At 51.4% G+C, this 25,117-nt stretch overlaps 2 protein-coding genes across 3 annotated transcripts in view; both read right to left on the bottom strand.

Moving 5' to 3' along the window:
- LOC144754225 (E3 ubiquitin-protein ligase TRIM39-like) overlaps nt 1-25,117 on the bottom strand; it is a 574,742-nt gene that overhangs the window by 280,811 nt on the left and 268,814 nt on the right. The gene's annotated exons all lie outside the window — the stretch shown is intronic.
- Nucleotides 1-25,117, bottom strand: part of LOC144754224 (E3 ubiquitin-protein ligase TRIM39-like) — a 168,030-nt gene that overhangs the window by 33,743 nt on the left and 109,170 nt on the right. For both annotated transcript variants that reach the window (XM_078641813.1, XM_078641812.1), the window contains exon 4: nt 340-362. In XM_078641813.1, coding sequence (XP_078497939.1) covers nt 340-362 — 23 coding nt within the window. The remainder of the gene's footprint in view (nt 1-339; nt 363-25,117) is intronic.

The following is a 25,117-nucleotide window of genomic DNA, read 5'->3' as shown; positions in this document are numbered from 1 at the left end:
AGGATGCTTTTCAGGGGACCTCGAGATTTCTGAGATCTCAATTAAGTTATGTGGATCTGAAGATTTCTTAAAACAAAATGAGCAGTTTGAAAGAACTTGTGAATATATTGTGGATTTTGAAACCAAGGAGAATAGTGTCAATATAGTTTGGACTTGTCAAAGTACTAGGCATAAGTTTATGGGGGCCACAGGTGGGTTGTATATTTTACAATATAGGATCCTTTGACATATTTCTTTTGCAGGATGGGGACTTATGTGAACTCAGCAGTTGCCTTTACACACTGCAGCAGCAAGACCTGCTCCTTACACACTGAGAGGAGGATAGTAAACCAGACTTACCTGCTCAGGGTGCTTCTGACATCCTGCAAAACAGAGAAACAAACACAGTGAAATCAGATTCCACAAAACAATATTACATTTATTTTTATAAACAACTTTATTATTTTACAAAGTACAAGCACCAACTGCACGACCATGAAGAGCACCAACACTGACATAGTACAATGAAAAACACATAAGTAACACTTATCCAGTACCAACCCCCAGTGGTAGATACAAACGCTCGTATACAGAGGTTGTCACCCCCATGGCTCCCAGCCACCTGCCCCAAACCCTCCGGTATTTCTTCGGACACCCTTGTGCCTCGTACATAAGTTTTTCTTGTGCCACACACCAGTCCACCCCCTTTTGTCACCTCCCCAAGCCTGGCGGTGTGGGAAGTTTCCAGGAGGCGGCAATGCCCCTCTTAGCCACAACCATGGCTGTGTTGTAGAATTGCTTCTCATTCCTGGTCCCATTGAGTCCGTCCGTGATCCCGAGAAGAGAATGACGTGGATCATTGGGAACCTCCCACCCCAGGACCTCAGATAATTCACTCTCGATCTCTCCCCAGAACTGAGTCAGACGGGGGCACGCCCACACCATGTGATAGAAATCGGCCGGTTCTTGACCGCATCTCGTACATGGGGCAGATGGGGAAAACCGGCACGATGTAGGCGCTGCAGGGTTAGGTAAGCCTTGTGTATGTAGTATAATTGGATCAGGCGGAGCTTAGCGGACGTGTTAACCAACTTAGGCGACATGAGGGCGTCACGCCAATCTTCTTCGTCCAGAGGACCCCACCCACACCTCCCATTGGCCCCTGAGTCGGTCTAGTGAGGTTGGGGTGTTGTTAACCAGCGTCTTGTAGATGCGATATATGCCCCCCTTCCCCAAGTCGCCCAGCATGGCCTGAGCCTTGGGGGGGGGACTGTATTCAGGGATCCTGGTGCCGTCATGTATGTGTATGTGAAGGGCGTGTCGTAATTGTAAGTATTTATAAAATTGCGATGGGTGCAAGGAGTATCTGGGCTGGAGGTCTTTAAAGGAGCGCATGTGGCCACTCGCCCACACGTAGCCAAGTTGAGAGATCCCAATAAGATCCCATGTTCTGAACCCCTGCAGTCCACCGACCTCCCCGAGCCACGCCCCGTGCCATAGAGGCTTACGCCGAGTGAGCTTATGTGTCCAATTGGTATGTCGGAGGGCAGCCTGCCAGGCTAGAAGTACTGAGCATGACACATCAGGCAGGGTGGATGGAAGAGACGCCCCATACATTAGGGATTGGATTTTGGGTAGGCCAAGCAGACTGAGCTCCAACCTAAAGGCAGGGTCAGACCAGCCCCCGTTGAACCAGTCGTGTATACTCAGTAGACGGGTTGGCAGGTAGTAGAGGTATAAATGTGTCATCCCCATGCCCCCATCAAATGATGGAATCTGACAGGTGCTGAGTGCCAACCGGGCCCTTCCTTCCCCCACAGGAATTTAGTAGCCATAGCGTCCAGCTCCTGAAACCTCGCCCGCGGAAAGCGGAAGGGGGTATTTTGGAGGACGTAAAGGAATCTGGGAAGTATCATCATTTTAAATAAGGCGACCCTCCCCAAGGGGTTCAAGGGCAGAGCCTGCCATCTGTGGAGATCCTCCTTAGCTTTCTTTACGAGCGGGGTAACATTAAGGGACCAACCCAATTCCGGGAGGAGAGCTACCCAGATCCCAAGATACTTAAAGGACTGACGCCAAAGCGGTATCGTGGACTGCCAGTCGTAACATTCTCTGGATAGGTGGAGCAGAACCAAGACTGACTTGTTAGGGTTCATTCGAAGGCCAGAAGCCTATCCGAGGTAACTCAGGATCTGGAGACAACAGGGACCTGACTGGGCGGGATCTGTTAGGAAGAGCAGGACATCGAGCAGTAAAGATCGATCTTGTCCAGTTCCGAATTGGGCCATTCCCATCCCGGTACAATGCTCGCGGACCGGATCAAAGTCGCTAGGGGCTCCATCGCCAAGGAGAAGAGAAGGGGCGAGAGGGGGCATCCCGGTCTCGTCCCCCTTTGAATTGGGAAGGCGTCAGAAAGAGCCCCATTAACCAAGACTCGCACTTGAGGCCAGGTGTAGAGAACACCAAATAGTCAACAGAAATGGGGGCTGAAGCCCATTGCCACCAGTACCTCACCCAAGTACGTCCAGTCCACGGAATCGAACGCCTTCTCAAAGTCTATCAGAAGGAGCGCCAAGTAAGGGGAAAGCACCTGGCGGTGAGCCAGGGCCAGGTGAAGCCGCCGTAGACAGTGTCTGGTGCCTTGCTGGGGCATGAAACCACACTGGTCCGGGTGGATCAATGTGGTAAGATGGGGCTTCAGCCGTTGAGCGAGAATTGCTGCAAAGAGCTTAACGTCCATGTTATTAAGAGAGATGGGACGATAGTCTGCACAGTGAGGAGATGGTAGTTGTGACTTCGAGAGGACCACGATGGTAGCCATATCCATCTCGGGCGGAAAGGACCCTTTCTCCAAGGCCTCAGCATTCAGCTCAGTCATGCGAGGCAAGAGGGCTTCGCGGTATGCTGCGTAATATTCCTGGGAAAGGCCGTCTGGGCCAGGAGTCTTGCCCGAGCCCGAGGAGGTGTTGGCGATAACCTCATTGATCTCATCGTGTGAGATTGGACGGTCAAGGTCGGCCAGAGCAGTAGGGTCCAGTTGAGGGAGGTGGGCACCCACCGATCACAGCAGCCCGTGGAGAGACCACGTCGGGGTCCGCTTGGCATAGAGCAGACGGTAGAAGGCGGCAAATGTGCCTGCCAAAGCCACCGGGGATCTTTGTGTCGACCCCTCTTGGTCCAGTATCTCTGGAATAATAAGGTTCATTCTGGGATACGTGGCGAGCCTATGCAGAATTGTGCCGTTCTTGTCCCCCCCAACCATAGACTCTGGCCACAGACAATCTGCACAAGAGTTTGGCGGCCTTCAGGGAGAGATGCTTGATTTCATTCCGAATATGCATGAGGCGCCAATCGCGATCAACATCGTCGCCAGCGGAGGGAGAGTGCTCGAGACGTAGAGCCTGCGCACCCAAGGAGGTGATCTGTGATAGCTGGGCCCGCCGCTGCTGTTGGACGTGGCCTTTGGCAAACCCACGAATGGTGGCCTTACCTGCCTCCCACAGGGTACCCGAAGAGGGAACCGACCCCACATTAGCATCAAAGTAATACTGCAGCTCCTGTCCCACCGCTTTTTTGAAGCCTTTGTCTTGAAGAAACCAGACGTTCAGCAGCCACATTGGGCATGAGTAGGGGGGGAGGAGCCCCCATACTCGGGAGCAGCGGGGAATAGTGAGAGATGCCTCTCGGGAGTATGCAGACATCTTGAATGGAGGAGCAGTCTGTGGACGGAAGAAAAACGGCATCTATACGCACCTGCGTGTGGTGAGCGGCAGAGGTGTGTGTGAACTGTTAAGTTTGTGGGTGCCAGATTCGCTACGCATCGCGAAGGCCAAGGGATGCAGCCCAGCTTGTCAACTGTTTCGCTTGCGTCAGTCTAGAGGGGAATGGAGGGCCTGTTGTGTCGAGGAGCGGGAAAGGTGCGTTTCAGTAGTACAGCAACACCACAAAAGCCTCGGGCAAAGCCCGAGTGCCAAACTATCACAACCGTAGCGCGCAAGAAAGGGGCAGTGGTTACCGAGCAGGTGCGTCACTTGAAGCAGGAGTATGTCTACATCGAGGCGTTGTGCGTAGCGCAGTACAGCTGTTCGTTTGTGGCGGTCTAAAAGGCCATGAACGTTCCAGGATAAGATATGAAGGGCAGCCTTTGGAGTTGGAGCGTCAATCATGGGGGAAGGAAGTCACTATTGCAGCCCATCGGACCCTGAAGAGTCGACGGCAGATGCGGGGCCCGGTGCAAGCATGACAGCACGCTGGTGGGAAGAACCATGTGTATTGGCCCCCCAGAAGGGCGGGCTGAGTGTCGTGTGTGTGTGGTGGTGCAACAAAACCATAATGAACCGTAGTAAACCTCGGGAGCAAACAACCTCAGCCCCCGTCAACAAAGAAACCCCCCCCCCAGTCCCAGACCCACCACCCTCCCCTGCCCCCACCCTATACTTTGAGAACAGAAGCATCTGTCGACCCCCCCATTTGACTGAACCAAACTAAAGCGCTTGGGTTGGTTGCGCGGAGGACCCCTCCAGAAGAACGGATATGCATGCATCGGCGTTGTGACAGTGTGAGTGCACAAGTGAACATACCCATAGTCATGTGTGTCAGGGTTTTGCGAATTGCTGCCATATAAGGTGTCAAGCCAACAAGGAGGGCAAAGACTGTTACCAGACCCCATTGGGTGAATGTCTGGCACCCTTATCGTTAGGAGAGATGCACAGTGCAATTGTACATAGTTTTCACAGTTAACGTAAATTCTCTCCTCCCAAGATGGCTGCCGCTGTGGACATTAGAGTTAGACTCAAAGCAGCGTCAGGTCTAGTCAATGAGCCCCGCGCGCAGCTTTGAATCTGCGCACTTCAACTGTTTGTTTCCTGAGGCGGTCGCTGAATTCCTTGCTCCGTGTCTGTAGTCGTGACAGGAGTTTAGGAAAAAGATAGCGGCTTCCTAATTAAAGTATCCAGAGTGTAGTCAAGGTCTAGAGTATAGAAAGACTAGCGTTAGCGAGAATTACGTTTGTCCCCACAGTTAAGGACCTCAGCTTAATGACTACGGAGATTCCGTATTTCCAGTCGGACCTTCGTCACAGAGTCCGAGGTGAAGTCAGAGTTCGTAAGCAGTGTTCAGCTCAACGGAGAGTCAAGCACATCAGAGAGTAACCACGACGGAGAGCACCCGCAGGAGAGTTCGAACATTTCCACGAGTGGCATCACCAAGAGAGTAGTAAGCAAACCTAAGCTGAATTTACAAATACCTTGCTGCGAGTAAGACTTCGCAATCCCTCTTGCGCTTTTCCTCGCTTCTTCCTCCCCCCCCCCCTTTTTCCTTACCTGGTACCTTTTTGCGCGCTACGGATTGGAAATACAGTTTGCAGCAAAGACAAGGTTTCTTACCAGCATTCACCAACAGAACCCCCAATTAAAAAGACTTGCAGGATACTCTCAAGGTAACAGAAAACTCCATAGAGGGAGGGAGGTAGTTAAAGTTAGAGCAATAGTAATATAGAGTCTATTTCTTTCAGATAAGAGTATTCTGCAGTATATCGAATCTCCACCAGAAGAGGGGCAATAACTTGGGAAATTCTGGTAGGACAAGTTTGGTTATTATTATAAGAGTGTACAGTTAAAAGGTGGGTAGTTGTTTATGTTCTCTCCCATTCTGTGTATTAGGCACCCGTGAAGTACAGACAGCAAGACTTCCTACATAACGCAGTCTGAAGGGTGGCAGAAGATTTCAAGTTGTCTCTTTTCTTATCCACTTCCCCTTTTCCCTTCTGCTGGTGGCTTTGCCTGTCAGGCGGGGTCACTGGTGGAGGGGTGATTGGGTACAGCTTCTGGACTGCTCCTGTGAGAACTTCAGGCCTTCGTGACAATGTGCCCCCCCCCCCCGGCGAGGCACTCTCCCCCAGATGATGAACATACATCAGAGTCTGACTACATTATCTTTAAAGGGTGGGGGTGCGTGAGAGATCCGAGTCTTCCTGGGCCAATAGTAGGGACAAGCCCGCCAAGTTCTCAACAGAGCGGTGCCTGTGGCGCGGCGGGGACTCCGAGTGGTTGGACTAGTCATGGGGATCTGGGGCTGCCGCACTTAAGGACCTGGGTGCTGTTGCCTGTAGTTGACGCCCCTTGCGCAACCGTGTACGGTGAAAACATACCCTATGCACACACTTGACAGGTACAAAATGGAACAATGTCCAAACGCAAATGTTCAATATAATGCAGAGAAACAACAATAATAAGCAAATTGTTATAAATAAATGAATAGGTGTCAATAAAGAAGTCTTGATCTCTTTTGTCTTGATCTCCTTGTTTTAATCAAACACAGCTTGTGAACAACCAGCCGACACGTGTTTCATCGCATCTGGCGAATCTTCAGGGCTCCATTGGTTGCTGAGGCGCTTCACTAGGGTGCGGTGGCAGACGGTGTCGCATGCTGCAGAGAGGTCCAGGAGGATGAGGGCCGCTGTTTCCCCGTTGTCGATCAGGGTTCTGATGTTGTCGGTGGCTGCGATGAGGGCGGTCTCGGTGCTGTGGTTGGCCCGAAACTCGGACTGCGAGGGGTCGAGGGATCCGTTCGTCTCGAGGAAGGCGGCAAGCTGTTTGTTGATGGTCTTCTCGATGACTTTGGCTGGAAAAGGAAGGAGCGAGATGGGGCGGTAGTTCTTGAGGTTGGTGGGGTCCGCCGTTGGTTTCTTCAGGAGGGCGGTCAGCTCGGCGTGCTTCCAGCTCTCCGGGAAGGTGGCGGTGTGGAAGGAGGAGTTGATGGTGTCTCGGAGATGGGGTGCGATGGTGGCGTCGGCTTTGTTGAAGACGTGGTGTGGGCACGGGTCGGTTGGTGATCCGGAGTGGATGGAGTTCATCGTTCGGGTGGTGTCTTCGGTGCTGATCGGGGTCCAGTTGCAGAGGGTGGTGGTGGCGGGCGCTGGTTCGGTGGTAGGGTGCGTGGTCTCTGCGTCGAAGCTGTTGTGTATGTCTGCGATCTTGCTGTGGAAGAACGAGGCGAGTGAGTTGCAGAAGTCTTGCGAGGGAGTGATGTCGTTTCCTGCGCTGGGGTTGGAGAACTCTTTGACGATGCTGAAGAGTTCCTTGCTGTCGTGGGTGTTGTTGTCCAGTCGTTCTTTGAGTGCCGTCTTCTTGGTGGCGCGGATCAGCTGATGGTGTTTGCGGATGGCGTGCTTCAGGGCGGCCCTGTTATCTGTGGTGTGGTGGTGCCGCCAGGCTCTCTCGAGGGAGCGGCAGTTCTTCTTGGATTACTTGAGTTCGTTGGTGAACCAGGGGGTTTTCTTGCTGCCGGGTCTGCTGGGAGGGTTCTTAAGTGGTGCGAGGTCATCGGCGCAGGCGGTCAGCCACTTGGTGAGGTTGTTGGCTGCTTCGCTGGGGTCCGTTGTGCAGGTCGGAGTGTTGTGGCTGAGGGAGGTGGTGAGCTGATCGGAGGTGATCTTGCTCCAGCTTCGGCGGGGGACCTGTTGCGGGTGGTGGTGGGTCGTAGTTCTTCTGAAGCTGAAGTGGACGCAGCTGTGGTCGGTCCAGTGGAGTCCGGTGGCGTGGCTGAAGGAGATGTGCTTGCTGGATGAGAAGACGGGGTCAAGTGTGTGGCCGGCGTAGTGGGTGGGGGTGGTCACCAGTTGCTTGAGTCCGAGGTTGGCGAGGTTGTCCAGCAGGGTGGTGGTGTTTTTGTCGTTGTTGTTCTCCAGGTGAAAGTTGAGGTCTCCTATGAGGATGTAGTCGCGGAAGGAAGGGCGTGCGGGCTGATGAAGTCCGCTGAATTGTGTGCGCGGTCCCGGTGGTCTGTAGATGAGGGTGCCGCGGAGGGTGGTCTTGGGGTCAGTGTGTATCTGGAAGTGCAGGTGTTCGGCGGCGGCGAAGGTTTCGTCTGAGTTAGTTGAGATGCGGATGGTGTTCTTGTGTACGATGGCGATGCCTCCTCCTGTCTGGTTGCCGCGGTCCTTCCGGGTGATCTTGTATTCGTCCGGGATGGCTATGGCGATGTCGGGCGCTGAGGAGGTGTTCATCCAGGTTTCGGTGAGGAAGGCAACGTCCGGTGCTGTCGTGTCGAGCAGGTCCCAGAGTTCCACGGCGTGCCTGTGGACGGAGCGGGTGTTGAGCAGGATACACTACAGGTGGTTGCTGCTGGTGTTGGGCTTGGTGGGTGCGGGACAGGTCCGGTAGCCAGTGAAGCGGCAGGCTAGGCAGGCGAAGGGTCCATGGGTGCGTATCGGGGTGGCTCGGTAGCAGGCAGGGTTCCGGCCGGCATTGAGTGCGTTGAGGGTGGCGGCGTCGTAGGTCCGTCGGGTAGTCTTGCATCGGCGGGGTCCAGGCGCTGGGCGCGGTCAAGGCGCGGACGGGCACAGACGGGATTGCCTTCGGCGCACAATCGGCGCTCCCGTCAACACCCGGCCTCGTGTGATACAGGTCTCTACCACCGCCACCACCTCGCCAGCCGACGTGCTGGCCGATCAATTGACAAAGGCCGCGGGACGCATGCGGGTCCGCCAGGCCGATTCAGAGCCGCAGGAGCGGCTCACCCCCCAAGCGTCACAGCGCTCCCGGCCCACACCAGCTTCGACACTCAGCGGCGCACAATCTTGCTGACAGAGGGGCCGCGGCCGCAAAGACAAGCAGGCCGCGGCCGCAAAGACAAGCAGGCCGCGGCCGAAGGTCCCGCTGGCAAAGGGGAGCCACGGCCGCGAGGGCAGGTAGGCCGCAGCCGGCAGTCCCGCTGATGACGGGGGGCGCGAACACAAGTAGGCCGTGGCCAACCGCAGCAGAACGCGACACCCAGGAGGCCGTAGGCGCCCCGAGCCGGCACCAAATCACCAAGGGAGGAGCACCATCTGTAGAAGAACAGACTGCGGTCAGGTAGGGCTGCGGATGGGCGCCGATGGTCGTGGGATCCAAGGCGGATGACGGAGGTGTCCGGAGCACTCTGAGTGTGACCGCCATCTTGATGCCTTCGGCCACCCCCCAAATTATATTAAATTTTAGGAGTTCAATGCGTTCGAAAATCTAAGCTTCTTTGAACACTTCTGATTATCTCTAGTTAGAAAGCATTGGGGCGGGCGCTGCCCCCACATCCTCCTGCAAAGTCTGATATTCTGTCAACACAGGTTGTGATATCCTGAATGGAAATCCCATGACAGCACAATACACAGTAATAATCTGAATGGGGTCACATGGCACAGCAGACACGGTGATATTCTGAATGGGAAGCATGACATGGCACATTCTGATATTCTGAATGGGCTCACATAACACTGTTTGATTCTGAACAAGGTCTCACGACTCAGCAGTCCGTGATGCTATGAATCAGTTCATATTACACAGTCTGATATTCTGAAACTGTCACATGACTGCAATAGTCTGAGTCGTCATATATGAACCAGGACAGTCTGTGATATTCTGATTGAAGTCACATGATTGATACATCTGTAATATTTTGAAATGGGACGCATGACACTGCATTGTTTCTTATACTCTGGTCTGTATCACAAGACTCTGCACATGGTGACTTTCACACAATATTACAAATTATAAATAACCTCCTCTCATAAATGTGCCATTTTACAAGACCTCATAGGCGATAACACAAAAACTAAGAGCGCAGCTCCAGGAGTTATTTAAGAAAGGTCTCTACCCCTGAAAACCGTAAGTTTTGACTTTTTCACCACTGGTATTGGGACCTCTCCTGTGATGTAAGGGTTCCAAAAGACTTCTCACCCACTGTATTTGCTGTTACAATGGAATTATGAGCTGCTAACAATAGAGCTGCTTTTTTTTTTTATATATGGCCAGCCACACTTGTGTAGTTGGAGTAAGGGTCTCTGAGTTGGTTGCATAAGACATGGATAAAGACTGTGTGCACTATGCGTTTTGCATGTGTGGGTGAGGGTGGAACGTGTCTGTTGTGCTTTAACCTAAGAGGATAGAATGTTGTATCTGCTATGTGTCAATGCAACCCAAGAGGAAGACGGAGAGAATTTGCCAAACAAGGAGGTAAGTTATGGGTACATTAAAGTCCTTTAAAGCTGGTCAGGCGCCTCTGAAAGGAAGGAGGGAGACAGGTTCCACTTAGAAGTGCTGGGACAGTCCAGGACCCCTTCCTGCTTCTTTCTTCTCCAGACGAGTTGCTGTGGACAGATTTGTGGAGCAGCTGAGTTGAGTTGTAAGGCCTCTCCTCCTTTTGTCACTTTGTCTCAGATTCCGTCAAGGTACACCCACCCCTAATCCCACTTACTGACACATTTGAGCAAACAAAACTTTGGCCTGACCATTCTGGGCAAATAAATACATTATCAGGACATGACTGAAACTCGTTCCAGAGATGGATCTCAGGAGCCCACATCTATGTCGGCACAGTTTGGATAAATATTGTCTGGAAACCCAGATCAGAGTGCCAGGATTCTCTTCAACCCTTTTCAGGACCATAGAGAAATGATGGTGCGCAATACTGCAGCTTCAGAGCCACGGCGCCTGATTGCGGACATCCTGGGTAGGGCCCCTACAAGGGCAGCTGTACACAGCCTAGAGAAAGCAGGCACTACCTGCTGGACATAGGGGTCAGTGGACTGCACACCCAGAGAAACCTGCTTGTGAAGCCAATCACCAGCAGAGCTGCCTGGCGACTAAGGAGCTGTGCAAGGCACTTTGGGACCAACCCGGAGGGAGCTGCTGCATCTACCTTGAGGGTAGAGTCTAACTCAGTAAGCAGACTGGGTACGAGAGCAGTGCTCTGCAAGAGGAGGTACGAGAAGAAGGGGTACGAGAGGAGTGCTCTGCAAGAGGAGGTACGAGAAGAAGGGGTACCAGAACAGTGCTCTGCAAGAGGAGGTACGAGAAGAAGGGGTACGAGAGCAGTGCTCTAGATGAGGAGGTACAAGGAGATTGGGTACGAGAGGAGTGCTCTAGCTGAGGAGGTGCAAGCAGAGGAGGTACAAGAGGAGTGCTCTGCAAGAGGAGGTACAAGCAGATGGGGTACGAGGAGTGCTCTGCAAGAGGAGGTACAAGCAGAAGGGGTACGAGGAGTGCTCTGCAAGAGGAGGTGCAAGCAGATGGGGCATGAGAAGAGCGGACTGCATGAAGAGGTAAAAGCAGACTGGGTACGATAGGAGTGCTCTGCAAGAGGAGGTACGAGCCGAAGGGGTATGAGAGGAGTGCCCTGCATGAGGAGGTAAGAGCAAATGGGATACAAGAGGAGTACCCTTCATGAGGAGAGTGCGCTGCATGAGGAGGTACAAGCAGAAGGGGTACGAGAAGAGTGCCCTGCATGAGGAGGTACAAGCAGAAGGGGTACGAGAAGAGTGCCCTGCATGAGGAGGTACAAGCAGAAGGGGTATGAGAAGAGTGCCCTGCATGAGGAGGTAGGAGCAGACTGGGTACGATAGGAGTGCTCTGCAAGAGGAGGTACGAGCCGAAGGGTTGTGCAAAGAGTGCCCTGATGGAGGAGGTACAAGCAGAAGGGGTACGAGAAGAGCGCACTGCATAAGGCGGTACAAGCAGAAGGGGTACGAGAAGAGTGCCCTGCTTGAGTAGGTATAAGCAGAAGGGTTTACGAGAAGAGTGCCCGGAAGGAGGAGGTACAAGCAGAAGGGGTACGAGAAGAGTGCTCTGCATGAGGAGGTACAAGCAGAAGGGGTACGAGAAGAGTGCTCTGCATGAGGAGGTACAAGCAGAAGGGGTACGAGAAGAGTGCCCGGAAGGAGGAGGTACAAGCAGAAGGGGTATGAGAAGAGTGCTCTGCATGAGGAGGTACAAGCAGAAGGGGTACGAGAAGAGTGCTCTGCATGAGGAGGTACAAGCAGAAGGGGTACGAGAAGAGTGCCCGGAAGGAGGAGGTACAAGCAGAAGGGGTATGAGAAGAGTGCTCTGCATGAGGAGGTACAAGCAGAAGGGGTACGAGAAGAGTGCTCTGCATGAGGAGGTACAAGCAGAAGGGGTACGAGAAGAGTGCCCTGCATGAGGAGGTACAAGCAGAAGGGGTACGAGAAGAGTGCCCTGCTTGAGGAGGTATAAGCAGAAGGGTTTACGAGAAGAGTGCCCGGAAGGAGGAGGTACAAGCAGAAGGGGTATGAGAAGAGCACCCTGCATAAGGCAGTACGAGCAGAAGGCGCATTAGGAGAGAATTTAGTTTCTTGCTAATTTCCTGACAGAGATCAGAACTCCTGCTACAGTCACTCAGAGCAGAGGCAAAGCGGCAGCCGAATGCTCGAAACCGGCCATGGCAGGGAGAGGTTCCCTCAAAAGCGTATCCAAGAAGGGAAAAGACAGATGCCCAGGAGGAGCAGGTATTTGTGTAAAACCATCCTTGTGGGTCTAACGTTTGTTAAGGCACTGCGGGAAGGTGACCCATGTGTGGAGGGTCAAAAAGGGTTTCCAGGCAACCCTATAAGCAAAGAGAGAGTTGCTCAGGGAACATGACTACCATAACAAGGTATCTTGCATCGGGCTACAGTTTTGGTGTATGTTGTACGAGCATGTATCCCTGCCGTGAGTGTCCAACTGCATGTGGAACTGGTATCCTAGCATTCTGTGTGCAGGGAAGCCTAGGCCTTTCCACGACAAAGTGAGGTTAGTCATAAAAAGAGGTGGTGGCCCCGTTCTGAGATTTGTGAACCATTAGGCTTCAAAAGAAATTTTTTCTATGTCTGAGTAGAGTACAGTCCACTGACCCCACTCATTTAAAGTTCGGCTTTAGTGTGAAACCCAGCATACATTGTGGGTGGACAAAGCTTCCTCCAGCAGTGGACAGTGGAGGGGCATGGACTACATTTCTGTGGCTGGAGGGTGGAGATCCAGATTCTAACACAAAGGAGGATGGAGACTGGGCTACCTTTACAAATTCAATGAGGTTCTTGTTAGGAAACAGCAGCTGATTAATTCTTCGAGCACTCCCGTTCCGCAGATTGCAGGGGTGAATGGAGGGAAAGCAGTTTCTGTTAATCAACATGTGGAAGTTTCAAGGCAGGCCTGCCCGCGGTCCAACTGCGTGTGAAACTGGTATCCTGGCATTCTGTGTGCACAGAAGCCTAGGCCTTTCCATGACAATAATAGGTTCGTAATAGAAAGAGGCGGTGGAACCATTCTGAGATTTCTGAATCATTCGGCTTCACAGGTAACTTTTTCTATGTCTGAGAAGATTACAGTCTCTTGGCCCCACTCACTGGGGGGGGCTGAAGGAGGGGATGGGGGTGGAGGCAAAGGGGGCCGAGTGTACACATACATATGTATGTTTGTCCAGTGGACAAACTAAGTCTTCTGAACCTCAATACTTGGACCAGTGGGATCCAATCTGGATGGTGCCTGGTTTAGCACAGCACAAGGTGGAGGACAGATAAAGCTTCCTCAGGCAGTGGACAGCGGTAGTGCATGGACTACGTTTCTGTGGCTGGAGAGTGGAGACCCAGATACTAACATGAAGGAGGATGTAGACTGGGCTACCTGTAAAAAAATCAATGAGGTTCTTGTTAGCAAACAGTGGCCGATTAATTTGTCCGGTTTTGGGTTGGGCCAGTAGTTTCTGTTAATCAACATGAGGAAGTTTCAAGACAGGGTTTGCCCTTTTGTATGTCGATTGCTACCTTAGGAAGGCTGATGACAGCCAAGTGTAGTGATCCACCCTTCATTGTGTCTTTGTTTTGGATACAATGGCTTGGAACCAGCATCATTGCTACCTCCTGTGAGATAATCACCTTGCACACAAGCTGTGTCTGCCAAATATCCAGAAAATGAAATTCGAAAGGGAACCACTGGACGGAAAATGCTACTTACCCAGTATGCAGCTGTTCTTGGCATATAGAGCTGTAGAGTCATATGCTCGGCATAGACAGCCATCTAGTGATGGGTCCGGATGTTTGCACTTTGTTTTTCTTCGAAGAAATCTTTCCAGTCACGAGGTAGGCGACTCCTCCTTTCGGTGAGTGTGCATGGGCATCGACTCCATTGTTAGATTGTTTTCCCACAGAGGGTGATAATGGTGTTAGTAATAGTAGTAAAAGGAGAGGTCCAGGAATGCATGTATCCAAGTAAGATGTTACTGCAACAGGTATAGGTACCCGGGGATGCGGGTGGGCGCATATGACTCTACAGCTCTATATGCCAAGAACAGATGCATACTGGCTAAGTAGCATTTTCCGTTCGAGACAATGAGCTGTAGCTCATATGCTGTGCATTGATTATATAGCATTTATCTCCCAAAGCGGTGGCTAACCTGTATCTATTGCAGTAGTTTGAAATAGCGTACGTAAAACTGCCTGGCTCACTCTAGCTTGTTGTCTTGGTAACACATCTTCACAATAGTGTTTCGTGAATGTGTGAGGTGTAGACCATGTTGCAGCTCGGCATATGTCACCTATGGGTATATTTCCTCAGAATGCAATAGAAGCCCCCAGTTTGCGTGTAGTATGCTCTAGGGGATTTGTTAACGTTAGTTTTGCATAGCATATTTGAATGCACTTGATTATCTACTTAATACCTGATTTTGAGATGGGATTGCCTTTGTGTGGTGGAGCAAAAGCGACAAAAAGTCAATTTGTGTTGCTGAAAGGTTTTGTCCTTTCTAAGTAATAAAGCAATGCTCTCTTCACATCTAATGTGTTTAGGGCACGTTCTGTCACTGAATCTGGTTGAGGGAAAAACACAGGTAAGTCAACAGATTGATTGATATGAAAAGAAGAAATTACTTAAGAAAGGAATTTAGGGAGGAGCTACGCTACGATTCAAGATGGCCGCATAATCTCCCGGCTCCGTCGACCTCCGCCGGCGGCTCGTCTATCCTGCTAATTATCCTGTCCCTACACCGGATCCCCGTGTTTATGAAGATTGCTTGATGCCGTTGGTGCGATCCCGGTTCTCCTAGCTGCTTGGGTGGCGGAGTTCTGTCGAGATCTGTTCTGGGCCGAAGTCCGTGGCTGCCGCCGGGACCTCAATTTCCTGCCCATCCGGTTCGCAATCGATCAACAGCGGCCGTGCATCCAGGGTCTAGTCCGGTCCTTCACAACTTGATTTTTGCGACTTCGACTCGCAATCCGGCTTTCAATCGGTGACGAAGACACGTCTTCGGTACGGACTGCTGCCATCCTGGGCCGCGGCCGGGGACTTTCGCCCGGAGGCCTTTGTGGGATACAGGGTCGAGGGGCTGTCCCCCGCGGCCGGCGAGGGTGCCGAGTTCGCTGATTGAGAGAGCACCCGCTATCGTCATCAGCTCAGTGTGTGCCGAGGGCCTCGGAAGTGAGTCCGGGGCTCGAGTCCTGCTCCGTCTCTGTGCCCCCGGGAGATGGAGGGGACGGATGGCGCACCATTGTTGTGATCCCTCATGGCCGCCATTGGGGTGCTCCATTCACAGCTCGCCGTCACGTATAATCGACTTGCTGAAAAGCTGGACAATATTTGCTCGGAACCGGGCGATGACGCTGTGTGGCACGGACAACACCCTGTGGAACCGGCTGAGGGTTTGTTCCACCATTCTGAGGTTCCTGGACGGCAGCCTGCTTCACTCCCTTTGGATTCTTTTGGCCTCGTCAATGCTGCACCCGACCCTGTGATCGGGCCCCCCTGTGTGGCCTTTGCCCGGCGAAACATCGTTGCTGGAGGTTCCGATCGCCAACTACAGTTCCTCCGTGGCTGCCGGGGAAGTCAGCCTCTCTTTTTCGTCTCGCCCTGTTGGTTCTCTGGATGTCGCCATTTTGTGCCTGGTCTTTGTTCGGACATTGCTGCCTCGATCTTTTACGGGCGCATCTACTACCATCGGACTATCGTGATTCGGAGGGCATGGTGCTCCTTACGGATTCGCACTGGACAGGGCGGACTTCCTCTCGTATCCTGCTTTAATCCATTGCCACTGCATTGCACGGATTGGACAACTTCTCTGATTTGCAACTGTTGTTCCTTGGGCGATGTGTATTTCAGATGGATCCGGACACACCAAGGCTGACTTTGACTTTTGGGGTTGCTACGCTACGGATTTTATGCCGGGGTCTTACAATGCATGTCACGGGGAGTAGGGTGGTCATGGTTGATGTCCTCCCCATGTCGATGTTTGATTCCTGATTTAATAGATAGCCGATATGCTTTGGGGAGGTCGCTAATGGCGGAGGGTAAAGGTGGCCGGGAGCATGGGTTCTTTATTGTTCTCCTCCTCCACTTTCTCTTTTTCTCTTCTTTGGGGCAGTTCCTGGGCGACAGGCACGCTGTTAGTGGGGTAGGCCATAGCCATTACAGTGGTGTAGGGTGGGGGGGATTTGTTATTTTAGTTTGTTTTGTTCTATGGTCCCTTTCTTCTTTTTCTGTCTGTCTTTGGGAGGGTTCTTCACCTCTTCAGTAGGGTTGGCTGTCTTTCTTTCTCTCACTCCTCTCATTACAAGGCTTCTACACTCATCTATGCCTTTAGGTCACTGGAGGGCGGGTTTTCGGGATGGTGCTCTGCTATACCGTTTGCTGTCGTATTGTTTTTGCGCTGGGTCTGCCTCGGCGACTGTATTGTTTTAACAACTGTTGGTTCATCACCTGATTCTGTTTGCCCCGCGGGGTACGTCCCCCCCTTACCTCTTCTTATTTTAATATGTGGTGTGACGCCATTGCTCTTGCAGCCGTTCCCACTCTACATAACTTTAAAAAAAAAAGAAAACCTTGTATATCCTTATGCTTTGCAGTGCATATTCACACATGTTGTACCTATGATATTGTTTTATTCGGTCGTGTTTCTGTTCCTACATCCTCACTCATTTGCTACGCTTGCGGCCGGCCCCTGTGGTTGTGGGCCTGCGCATGTAATATTTTGCAAGTTTCAATAAAGGTTTTCAAAAAAAAAAAGAAAGGAATTTAGGATTAGTCTGAAGAACCACTTTATTTTGGTGCTATGATATCAGGCACTCTAAAAAGAGATAGATGTGGTCTATTCTGGAGGTATACAGCTATTGCAGCCAGATGCAAACGTATGGATATGTACGCTAAATTGGAGCATTGTAGATGTAACAAATAAAATTTAATGTGGGTTGATGTCGTTATTACAGTATATCCACTTTACTGCATAGCAGGCTTTGTGGTAGGACGTCTAGCCTCTTTGATACTATTCAAGCAGTCTGGTGGTAGATTAGGATAGCCAAACTCTAAGACTTCAGAAGCCAAATCGAGTTGACTGGGGTCTGGATGTCTTATGTTTCCATGGCTCTGTGTGAGGAGACTGGGTGTAAGATGTAGTTTTTACTGAGGAACTACTGAGAGTTTCAATAGGGTTGTGAACCAAGGTTCACATGCCCATGTGGGAGCAACTAGGATTAGTGTCAGGGACGCTTGTTTGAGTTTCTGAACCACTAATGGAATGAGTGGAGGGGTAGAAAAGCATAAGCAAATTTCCCTGACCAATTCATCTATAGTGCATTGCCTTTGGATAATGGGTGTGGATACCTGGATGCAAAGTTTGGCCATTTTACATTTAGATGTGTGGCGAACAGGTCTATGTGTGGGAGTCCCCACATTTGGAAGAATGGGAGTAGAACTTGAGGGTGTATTTCCCATTCGTGGATTTGCTGTGTCTGATGACTGAGCAAATCTGCCATCTTATTGTTTACTCCTGGATGGTGTTCTGCTAGGAGATATATTTGGTGATGTATGGCCCATTTCCAGATGGTCTCTGCTAGCTGTGACAGCTGGAGAGGGTGCGTCCCTCCCTGTTTTTGTACGTGGTACGTGGCAGTCATGTTTGTACGAATTAGGACAGTCTTGCATACTAGCTGAACTTGAAATGCTTTCAGTGCCAGAAAAATCACTAGCAGCTCTAGATAATTTATATGAAGCTGTTTCTGCTGCAAGCTCCATATGGCTTGAATTGTGTGGGTTTGGAGATACATTCCCCAACCTGTCAGTGATGAGTCTGCTGTCAGTACTATCTGTGGAACCGGGTCGCTGAAGGGCCGAACTTTTAAAAGGTTTTGTTTGTTCCATCACTGCAGAGACCGATGGTGGTGGCAGTCTACCAACACCAGATCTGATAACTGACCGTGAGCTTGGTTCCACTGACGTGCTAAGTATTCCTGTAGGGGACGCATTTGAAGTCTTGCATAGGGGACTATAAAAATGGTAGACGCCATCATTCCCAGTAATTGCATGAAACTGAGACATCAGGGTTTGTATATTCCCGACTCTGGCTGGAGTTTGGTATGCTAAAACTATTTGTGTGTTTGTAGTAGCTCCTAGATATACTTGAGACTTTGATGACTGGAGATCGGATTTGGACAGATTTACTGTGAATTCTAGCTCATGGAGCAATTGCACAGGTTTTTGTGTGTGGCGTAGACAGCTGTTGTGCAAGCTGGCCTTTATGAACCAGTCATCTAAGTATGGGAAGACATGAATATGCTGCTTTCTTAGATGGGCTGAAACTACTGCCAAGCATTTTGTGAAAACCCTGGGTGCAGTTGTTACTCCGAATGGGAGTACTTTGAATTGATAGTGCTGACCTGCTACCACAAACCTGAGGTATTTGCAGTGTGCAGGGTGAATTGGAATATGAAAGTAAGCAGCCTTTAAATCCAGAGTGGAGAGAAAGTTACCTTGCTGAAGAAGGGGCAGCACTTGTTAAGAGTGTTACCATATGAAAATGGTCCGACTGAATTTATAAATTTAGTTATCGGAGGTCCTATATAGGCACGAGAGAGCCATCCTTTTTGGCAATTAGAAAGTAGAGGGAGTAAACCCCTGCTTCCGGGTATGGTAAAGGGACTGGTTCTATTGCACCTTTCTGCAACAAAGAGAGAACTTCTTTCTTTAGAAGTGTGAGATGCTATTGTGTCATGAGGTGTGACCTTGGAGGAATGTTCGGAGGAGTGTTTGTAAGCTGCAGGAAATAACCAGATTGAATAATTTGCAGAACCCATTTGTCTGATGTAATCGTATTCCAAACGGGTAGAAATTGGGAAAGAAGTTCCCCGACGGGAGTGGAATGGTCAGGGGGGTATGGAGAGGAAGTCACTGTTTGGGGTTTGCAGGGGAAGTGCGTGTTGAGTTACCTCTGCCTCTTCCATTATCACGGTTTCCTCTATATCCACCTTTAAAATAAACTCTTGAAGAGGGTGACTGATTGTTGCCCGAGGAAGAGGGATTGTCTGTAGACAAATTTTTGGTGCTGCCCCTGTAAAATGAGCAAGGAAAGGACCCTCTTTTGGAAGGTGATTGTAAGGCCCTCATGGAATTAGCATCCTCAGTATCCTTTTTTATCTTTTCCAGTGATGTATTGACAGCTGGACCAAATAGGTGTTCTTTTCAAGGGGCTGGTTAAGAATAGAGGCTTGTACCTCAGGCTTGAATCCTGAAATTCTCAACCAAGCATGTCTACGGAGCAGTACACTAGTGTTTACTGCTCGAGCTGCTGTGTCTGCCTCATCTAGAGCACACCTGATAGAGGTATTAGTTATTAATTTACCCTCTTGAATCAGGGCACTAGCTCTAGACTTATGCTCATCAGGAAGAAATTCAATGAGCTTTTCGAGCTCATCATAATGAGCTCATTCATACCTTGACAATAGTGCTTTACCATTAGCAATGCACCAATGATAAGCTGCTTGCGACGCTATTCTTTTCCCCGAAGTGTCCATTAATTTGGACTCTTTATCGGGAGTTGGGGCTTCCCCTGTTATTTGCGAATTATTCTTTTATGAGCATTGGAAACTACTAGAGAGTCGAAAGGTAACTGGCCTTTGATATATACAGGGTCATTAGGTACAGATTTGTACTTCACTACCCTGGAAGTGATGATTCAATCTCTTACAGGATCTTTAAAGATTACTTCAGTATGTTTAAGCATACCCTTTAACACTGGTGTTATTTGTGTAGCCCTTTGCAATGAACTTAGTGTGTCAAACAAAAAATCCTCCTCTAAAGTCTCTTTATGAAGCTGTACTCCATGATATGGTGCAGCTCTGTTAGCGAGCTCAATATATCCAATGTTATCATCTGGAGGAGAAGGTGTAGATGGATATAGGTCGGGATCATTATCTGGTTGAGGGTCAGCATTATAATTATCCCATGGGTCAGTATCCTGGGGTGTGTAGTCATCTATATCCCCATCCCCGTAATACTGTGGGTCAGGTGATGGAGGAGAATGTGTAGTTGTAATAAGTAAATGTGGATCATTGGCTGATGAAGGTGGAGAAGGGTTAGTACCCACATTTTTCCTTTTTAGAGGAATGTGGTGGTCTTCTTGTAAGCCCATTTTTCTTTTCTCAGGAGGGTTGGCATGAATCTGTCCAGTTTCTGGATTAACCACAATCTCCTTCTGTTTCGGATCCGAAGGTGGAATATCGGTCCGAGGCTTTTTAGTTGAAGTACTTTCTTTAGACGTCTGTTTAGGTGTCGAAAGTTTTGGCTCCAAAGTTTTCGGCTCCGAAGATTTCGCTTTATAGACCGGTGGCACCGAAACAAGAAGATGTTTGGATTTCGACGCCGAAGGTTTTAGGTCAACACTGGGGTGGGGATGAGTAGACTGAACCGAAAGGCTGTTTATGTTTTGGCGCCGAGCTCGAAGGCGGGATCGCTCAAAACCTTTTCTTGGTGCCGACCTTGGCCCGAAGGCAGAGGAGGGACCGGAGACTTTTTATGGAGGAGATGGTTAGGGAAGGAAGTCTTTTTACTCACGGTCCGTTGTCCCGGTGTGAGGTCTTCGGCATCAGAGTCAGCTTCAGACATGGAGATGTCTCCCTCCTCCATTTCAGCATCCTGCGCTTGTGATTCTTCGAGTTCGGACTCATCTCCGAGGAGATCCGGTGTGGAGCCACTTTGCCGGTACATTTCGTAATGTCGAGCCAGACGGTCACAGAGCGTCTTCTTTGATCGAAATGACCGACACGCGTCGCAGTCCTTCTAGTCTTATTCCGGTGATAGGCAAAGGTTGGACACTTCGTGCAAGTCGGTGCGCGGAAACTTAGCGCGACACCCTGGACAGAACTTGAAGGGAGACCGTTCCATCAACTGCTACCGACCCCGGCGTGGGTAGGCCCAACAGCCTTCCACAAATCTTTCGATCGAAGGTTTTTGAGTGTAAATGATACGCGGAGAATGGGAAATGCGATCGATAAACAATATGGTCGAGGGTAGTGGATTGTGCGTTGAAGGGGGCCCGAAGAAACAGTGCCAAACTGGAGTGCAACAATTCACATCCAAACCGGATGGCAGAAAAAAAACATCTAGCAATGGAATAGATGCCCATGCGCACTATCAACGAAAGGAGGAGTCACCTACCTCGTGACTGGAAAGACTTCTTCGAAGAAAAACAAAGTGCAAACATCCGGACCCAAAACTAGATGGCGATCTATGCACAGCATATGATCTACAGCTCATATGCCTTGAGCAGACAGTTACATAACCTTTAACACTGCAACAACGTCCCGTGCCTGGAGTACTCAAAAGACACCCAAACCACCCCACTTTGTTCAAATCTCAAGTTCTTCTTGGGGAGTTCTTCTCAGGAGTGCTCCGCAGAGTACTGAAAGAGCTGCTCTGTGACCAGAGCTGTTTTCTGAATAACAGCCTTTCTCCCAGACAGAAGGAGACATCGCCTGCTGGAGAAGATGAGGGTCTGTCTAGTGCCTAGAAGCCTGTCTGTACGCTCAGAAAGGAAATGAGAGTGCCCGGCCCTGCAGGAGGAGGGATTGTTCAGGAGGAGAAGCCCAGTGTGTTTCTGGGGCGAGGAACTCTCAATAGAAAATAAACAGCAAACCATTGAGACTCAATCTTTCCACCGGGGTGACCTGCTGTGGTGGGGGGGGGTTTGCTCCCGCTCGGTGAAGCAGAGGCAGAAGGCAGCACTTTTGGAGCGCCCCACCTCCCGGTTGCTCGCTCTCCGCCTGCTCGGGCCTCCCTCCTACCGGGGGCACACATGTGAGTATTGGGTGCAGGGAGCTCGTAAGGGGATCCGTCGCCGTTGGGAATATCAGCACCCAGGGCTGCAGGCGGCTATACACTGCGGTGCCCGCAGTTGAGCTTGGCCCGCGTGGGCTGGCACAAGGGCGGGCTGCAGGGTTGTGTAGGCGTCTGTAGTGTAAAGTTTAGCCGGAGCTCCGAGTTTAAATCATGGTGGCAGATGCAGCATGAAAGCCTTGAGGCTACGCCTGCGGTACCTGTTGGCACCGTGCCCCCACTGTTTAGGGATAGGGATACTTTCTGTGCTGTCTCCGGTCACAGCAGGTCCGTCACCACCCCCCCACACACGCCGGCCTGTTTTTCGATGGTGGCCCGCGCGTTGATTGTAGGTCCCCGTGCAAAGGGAGCTGCTCATGGGATATTAGTGGCATTATTTGGGTGAGGCCTTGCACGGTCGCGGTTCAGGCCTCCTAGTGCACCCGCTGCACGGGGCAGGCCTGGCAGCTGTGCAGTGTGCCGCTGCAAGGAGGAGATTACACCGGGTTTGGGAGGCCGCAGGCACGCCTCCATCTGGGTCTTAGGGGGTTCTCGCTGGCCTAGCGATGGAGAAGCACATGGACAGAAGGGGCCTTGGGGCTAGAATGATGTGCGCCATCCTGATAGACTGCCGGCAGCAGGGGGAAGGGCTTAGTGTGGGCAATGATTGACATGGGTAATTGTTCTTTAATCAAAATTCCTGCCAGTCCGCCCGGCAATATTGCCAACGGGAAAGTGCAGTTATGGCCTCATATCTTGCCTGGACCGGGTCTCGCGCAGGACAGTGAGGTCCCGGAGTTCACTAAACGCGTTGCAATAGTAAGCAAAGGGCGAACCCCGCAAATCTCCACAGTCCTAAAAGTATGCAATTTGACCGGGTCTGTGTGCAAGGTAACTGGTCTTCAGGTAAAGCGCCCCATCACTTGCGGTTCGGTCGTGCCCATAGCAGCACCCATTATGTACATTTTAATGAGGAAGTACACGGTTACAGGGGAAAGAAACAATACAACACCGCGGGTTAACACTGCTTTCGGTATATGGTGTCTTTCAAACGGGTTGGAGTACTCAGCAATGTTTGTTATTGAGGTATGCTTTGCCCTGGGGGAGGCCTTGTGCGTTTCTACTCCCCGACTTGGTTCGACACACAGTGCTTTACAATAAAGGTTAGGTTCCAATGCCATATCCGTCGAGGTTGGCTCCCCACAATTGGAGCATCATGGAGGTGCTAGTATAGCAGCTGTTACGCCTTCTGGGACTCACAGTCAAGCCGGGCCCTGGTACAACGCAGCCACCAAGGGTGCGTTGTGGCGCATCTGCGCGGTCAGGGGGTCGAGGCCTGTTGACACGGTGCGGAGGTCTGCTTGTGCTGTGAGGTGTGTAGTCGAGGCGTTACGCGGTGGGCACAGCCAGGGCGGGATTCTAGACTGCAGCTTCGGCCACAGTTACTTCTTGGTTCATAAGTCTGCATTCATTGGGCTGGTCAGGCCTAAGCGGTGGGGGTAAAGGGTTAGGTTACCTAGCAACATTAAGGGGCTACCTGATACTGGGGTGAAGTACTCATTTATGTTTTGTGTTCCCAGTTTACAGCAAAGGAGATTGAACGCTCGCCGCCAGCTTACAAGCCGACTCGCTGCGCTCAAATTCGCAACAAGTATTGCTCAGTGGCCTGGCCTTGTGCCGGGGTACGTACGTGTTGGTGGGTTTATGGTCAGTTTTACAGGGCGCGGATTGGGCCCGAAGAGACTAAAAGGTTGGAGCAATTTAGCACAGCGGCCGAGGTCGCAATTTGCTCGGTGTAACATGTTTGAATTTGGTGATGGGGGGGGGGGGGGGCATTTCTGCCTCATGCCACGAGCTGCGAGATTTGGAGCCGACCACTGAGTCACTTGGGGGATATGTTGTACATCACCTCTTTCATGTTTTGTCTCCCTGAGCAAGTCAGGAACGGACGTTCAGCGCGGCTATCGTCGGATTGCGTCCCGGTACTCGAACATCAGATACTGGTGCACGGGTGAACCCCGCACGTAAGCAAGGCCTAGCAGACAGGGAGCAGCCCTCTTCCTTTACGAGGAGTCACAGAACTCACGGCTGGGGTAGCGCTCGTAAGAATGGGGGTGCTTTTCGTCGCTCCACACGGGTGGGGCACGCGGGCTAAAGGGGCATGGTGCAAGGGAGGTATGGGGGAGAGCTTACTTAGCCCTCTTTATTCATCTTTGCACGCAGAGTTCATCGAAGCACCCTACGAGCGTCGATAGCTTAAAGCTCGATAGCCCACAGACAGTAAAGTAAGTACAGAGCTAGCAGAGGAACGCCTGGACAGAGCAAGGTCGCGCCTGGCTCAATGTTTGGTCGGAGTAGCTTACAGTTGTGTTTCTCTTCCAGATTGAGCCAGCAAGTGCAGGAAGCAGGATGGAAAGCCAGGGATCCGTTCCTCTATTCTTGCAGGGGTCCAAAGTGGAGGAAACCCAGCCAGGCACCCCCAAGACACTCAGCTCGCAGCCTTCATCGAGATGGCTAAGACCAAGGGATTAGCTTGGGCCACAGAACTCTTGAAGGCCAATAATCCGGAGGACTCCAGTTGCGCCTGTGTGGTCCCGACCACAGAGCAGGAGCCCAGTGAGGAGGCAGGCCCTTCTAGATTCAAGAGAATACACAGGCCCAGAGTCAAGGACTTCCCGGCAGACCCGCTGCCAACCAAAAGTCGTGCTGTGGCCACCCCCCGAAGTGCGGCCATACCTTTGCCTGTTCCCCCGCCCGACACCAGGACCAGTTACACCCCCAGCCAGCAGTACGCCCCCTTCGACCTACGCCACAACAGAGGACTTGGGTAAGATCACAAACCCTTGGAGGAGCTTTATGGCAGAAGTCAGATCAGGCTTCGCTGGGGCCAGCGCTGTCTATGGGGGGCCAGCGTTATCAATGGGGATGGAGGGGCTGCGGCAACTGTGAAAGTTTGGGCCTTGCAAGGGGTTGGCTCACAGGGAAAACAGAGGGCCCTCCCAGGGGGATTCAGCGAAGTGTCTAAGGGAAGGGCAGGACCTACTGGAAGCAGCATGGGTCTGGGATTTGCGGGGGGTACTGGTTCAGATGGACCAGGCAGCCAGATTGCTACTCCCAAGGGCACGACAACAGCAACTGACACCAGGGACGGGCAACACAGAGGGCGGGGGGGGGGGGGGAGGCTCTGGTCTCCAGTGCTCTGGCTATTCCCGCCCAGGCCGTCCTCAGCGCCCGACAGTCGCACCACCCTTATCTACACCTTC

The sequence above is a fragment of the Lissotriton helveticus genome, chromosome 5_1, assembly GCF_964261635.1.
Source record: "Lissotriton helveticus chromosome 5_1, aLisHel1.1, whole genome shotgun sequence".
In the NCBI taxonomy this organism is placed as follows: Eukaryota; Metazoa; Chordata; class Amphibia; order Caudata; family Salamandridae; genus Lissotriton; species Lissotriton helveticus.
The sequence above is the reverse complement of the archived record's forward strand: the minus strand, read 5'-3'. Positions and strand labels throughout refer to the sequence as shown.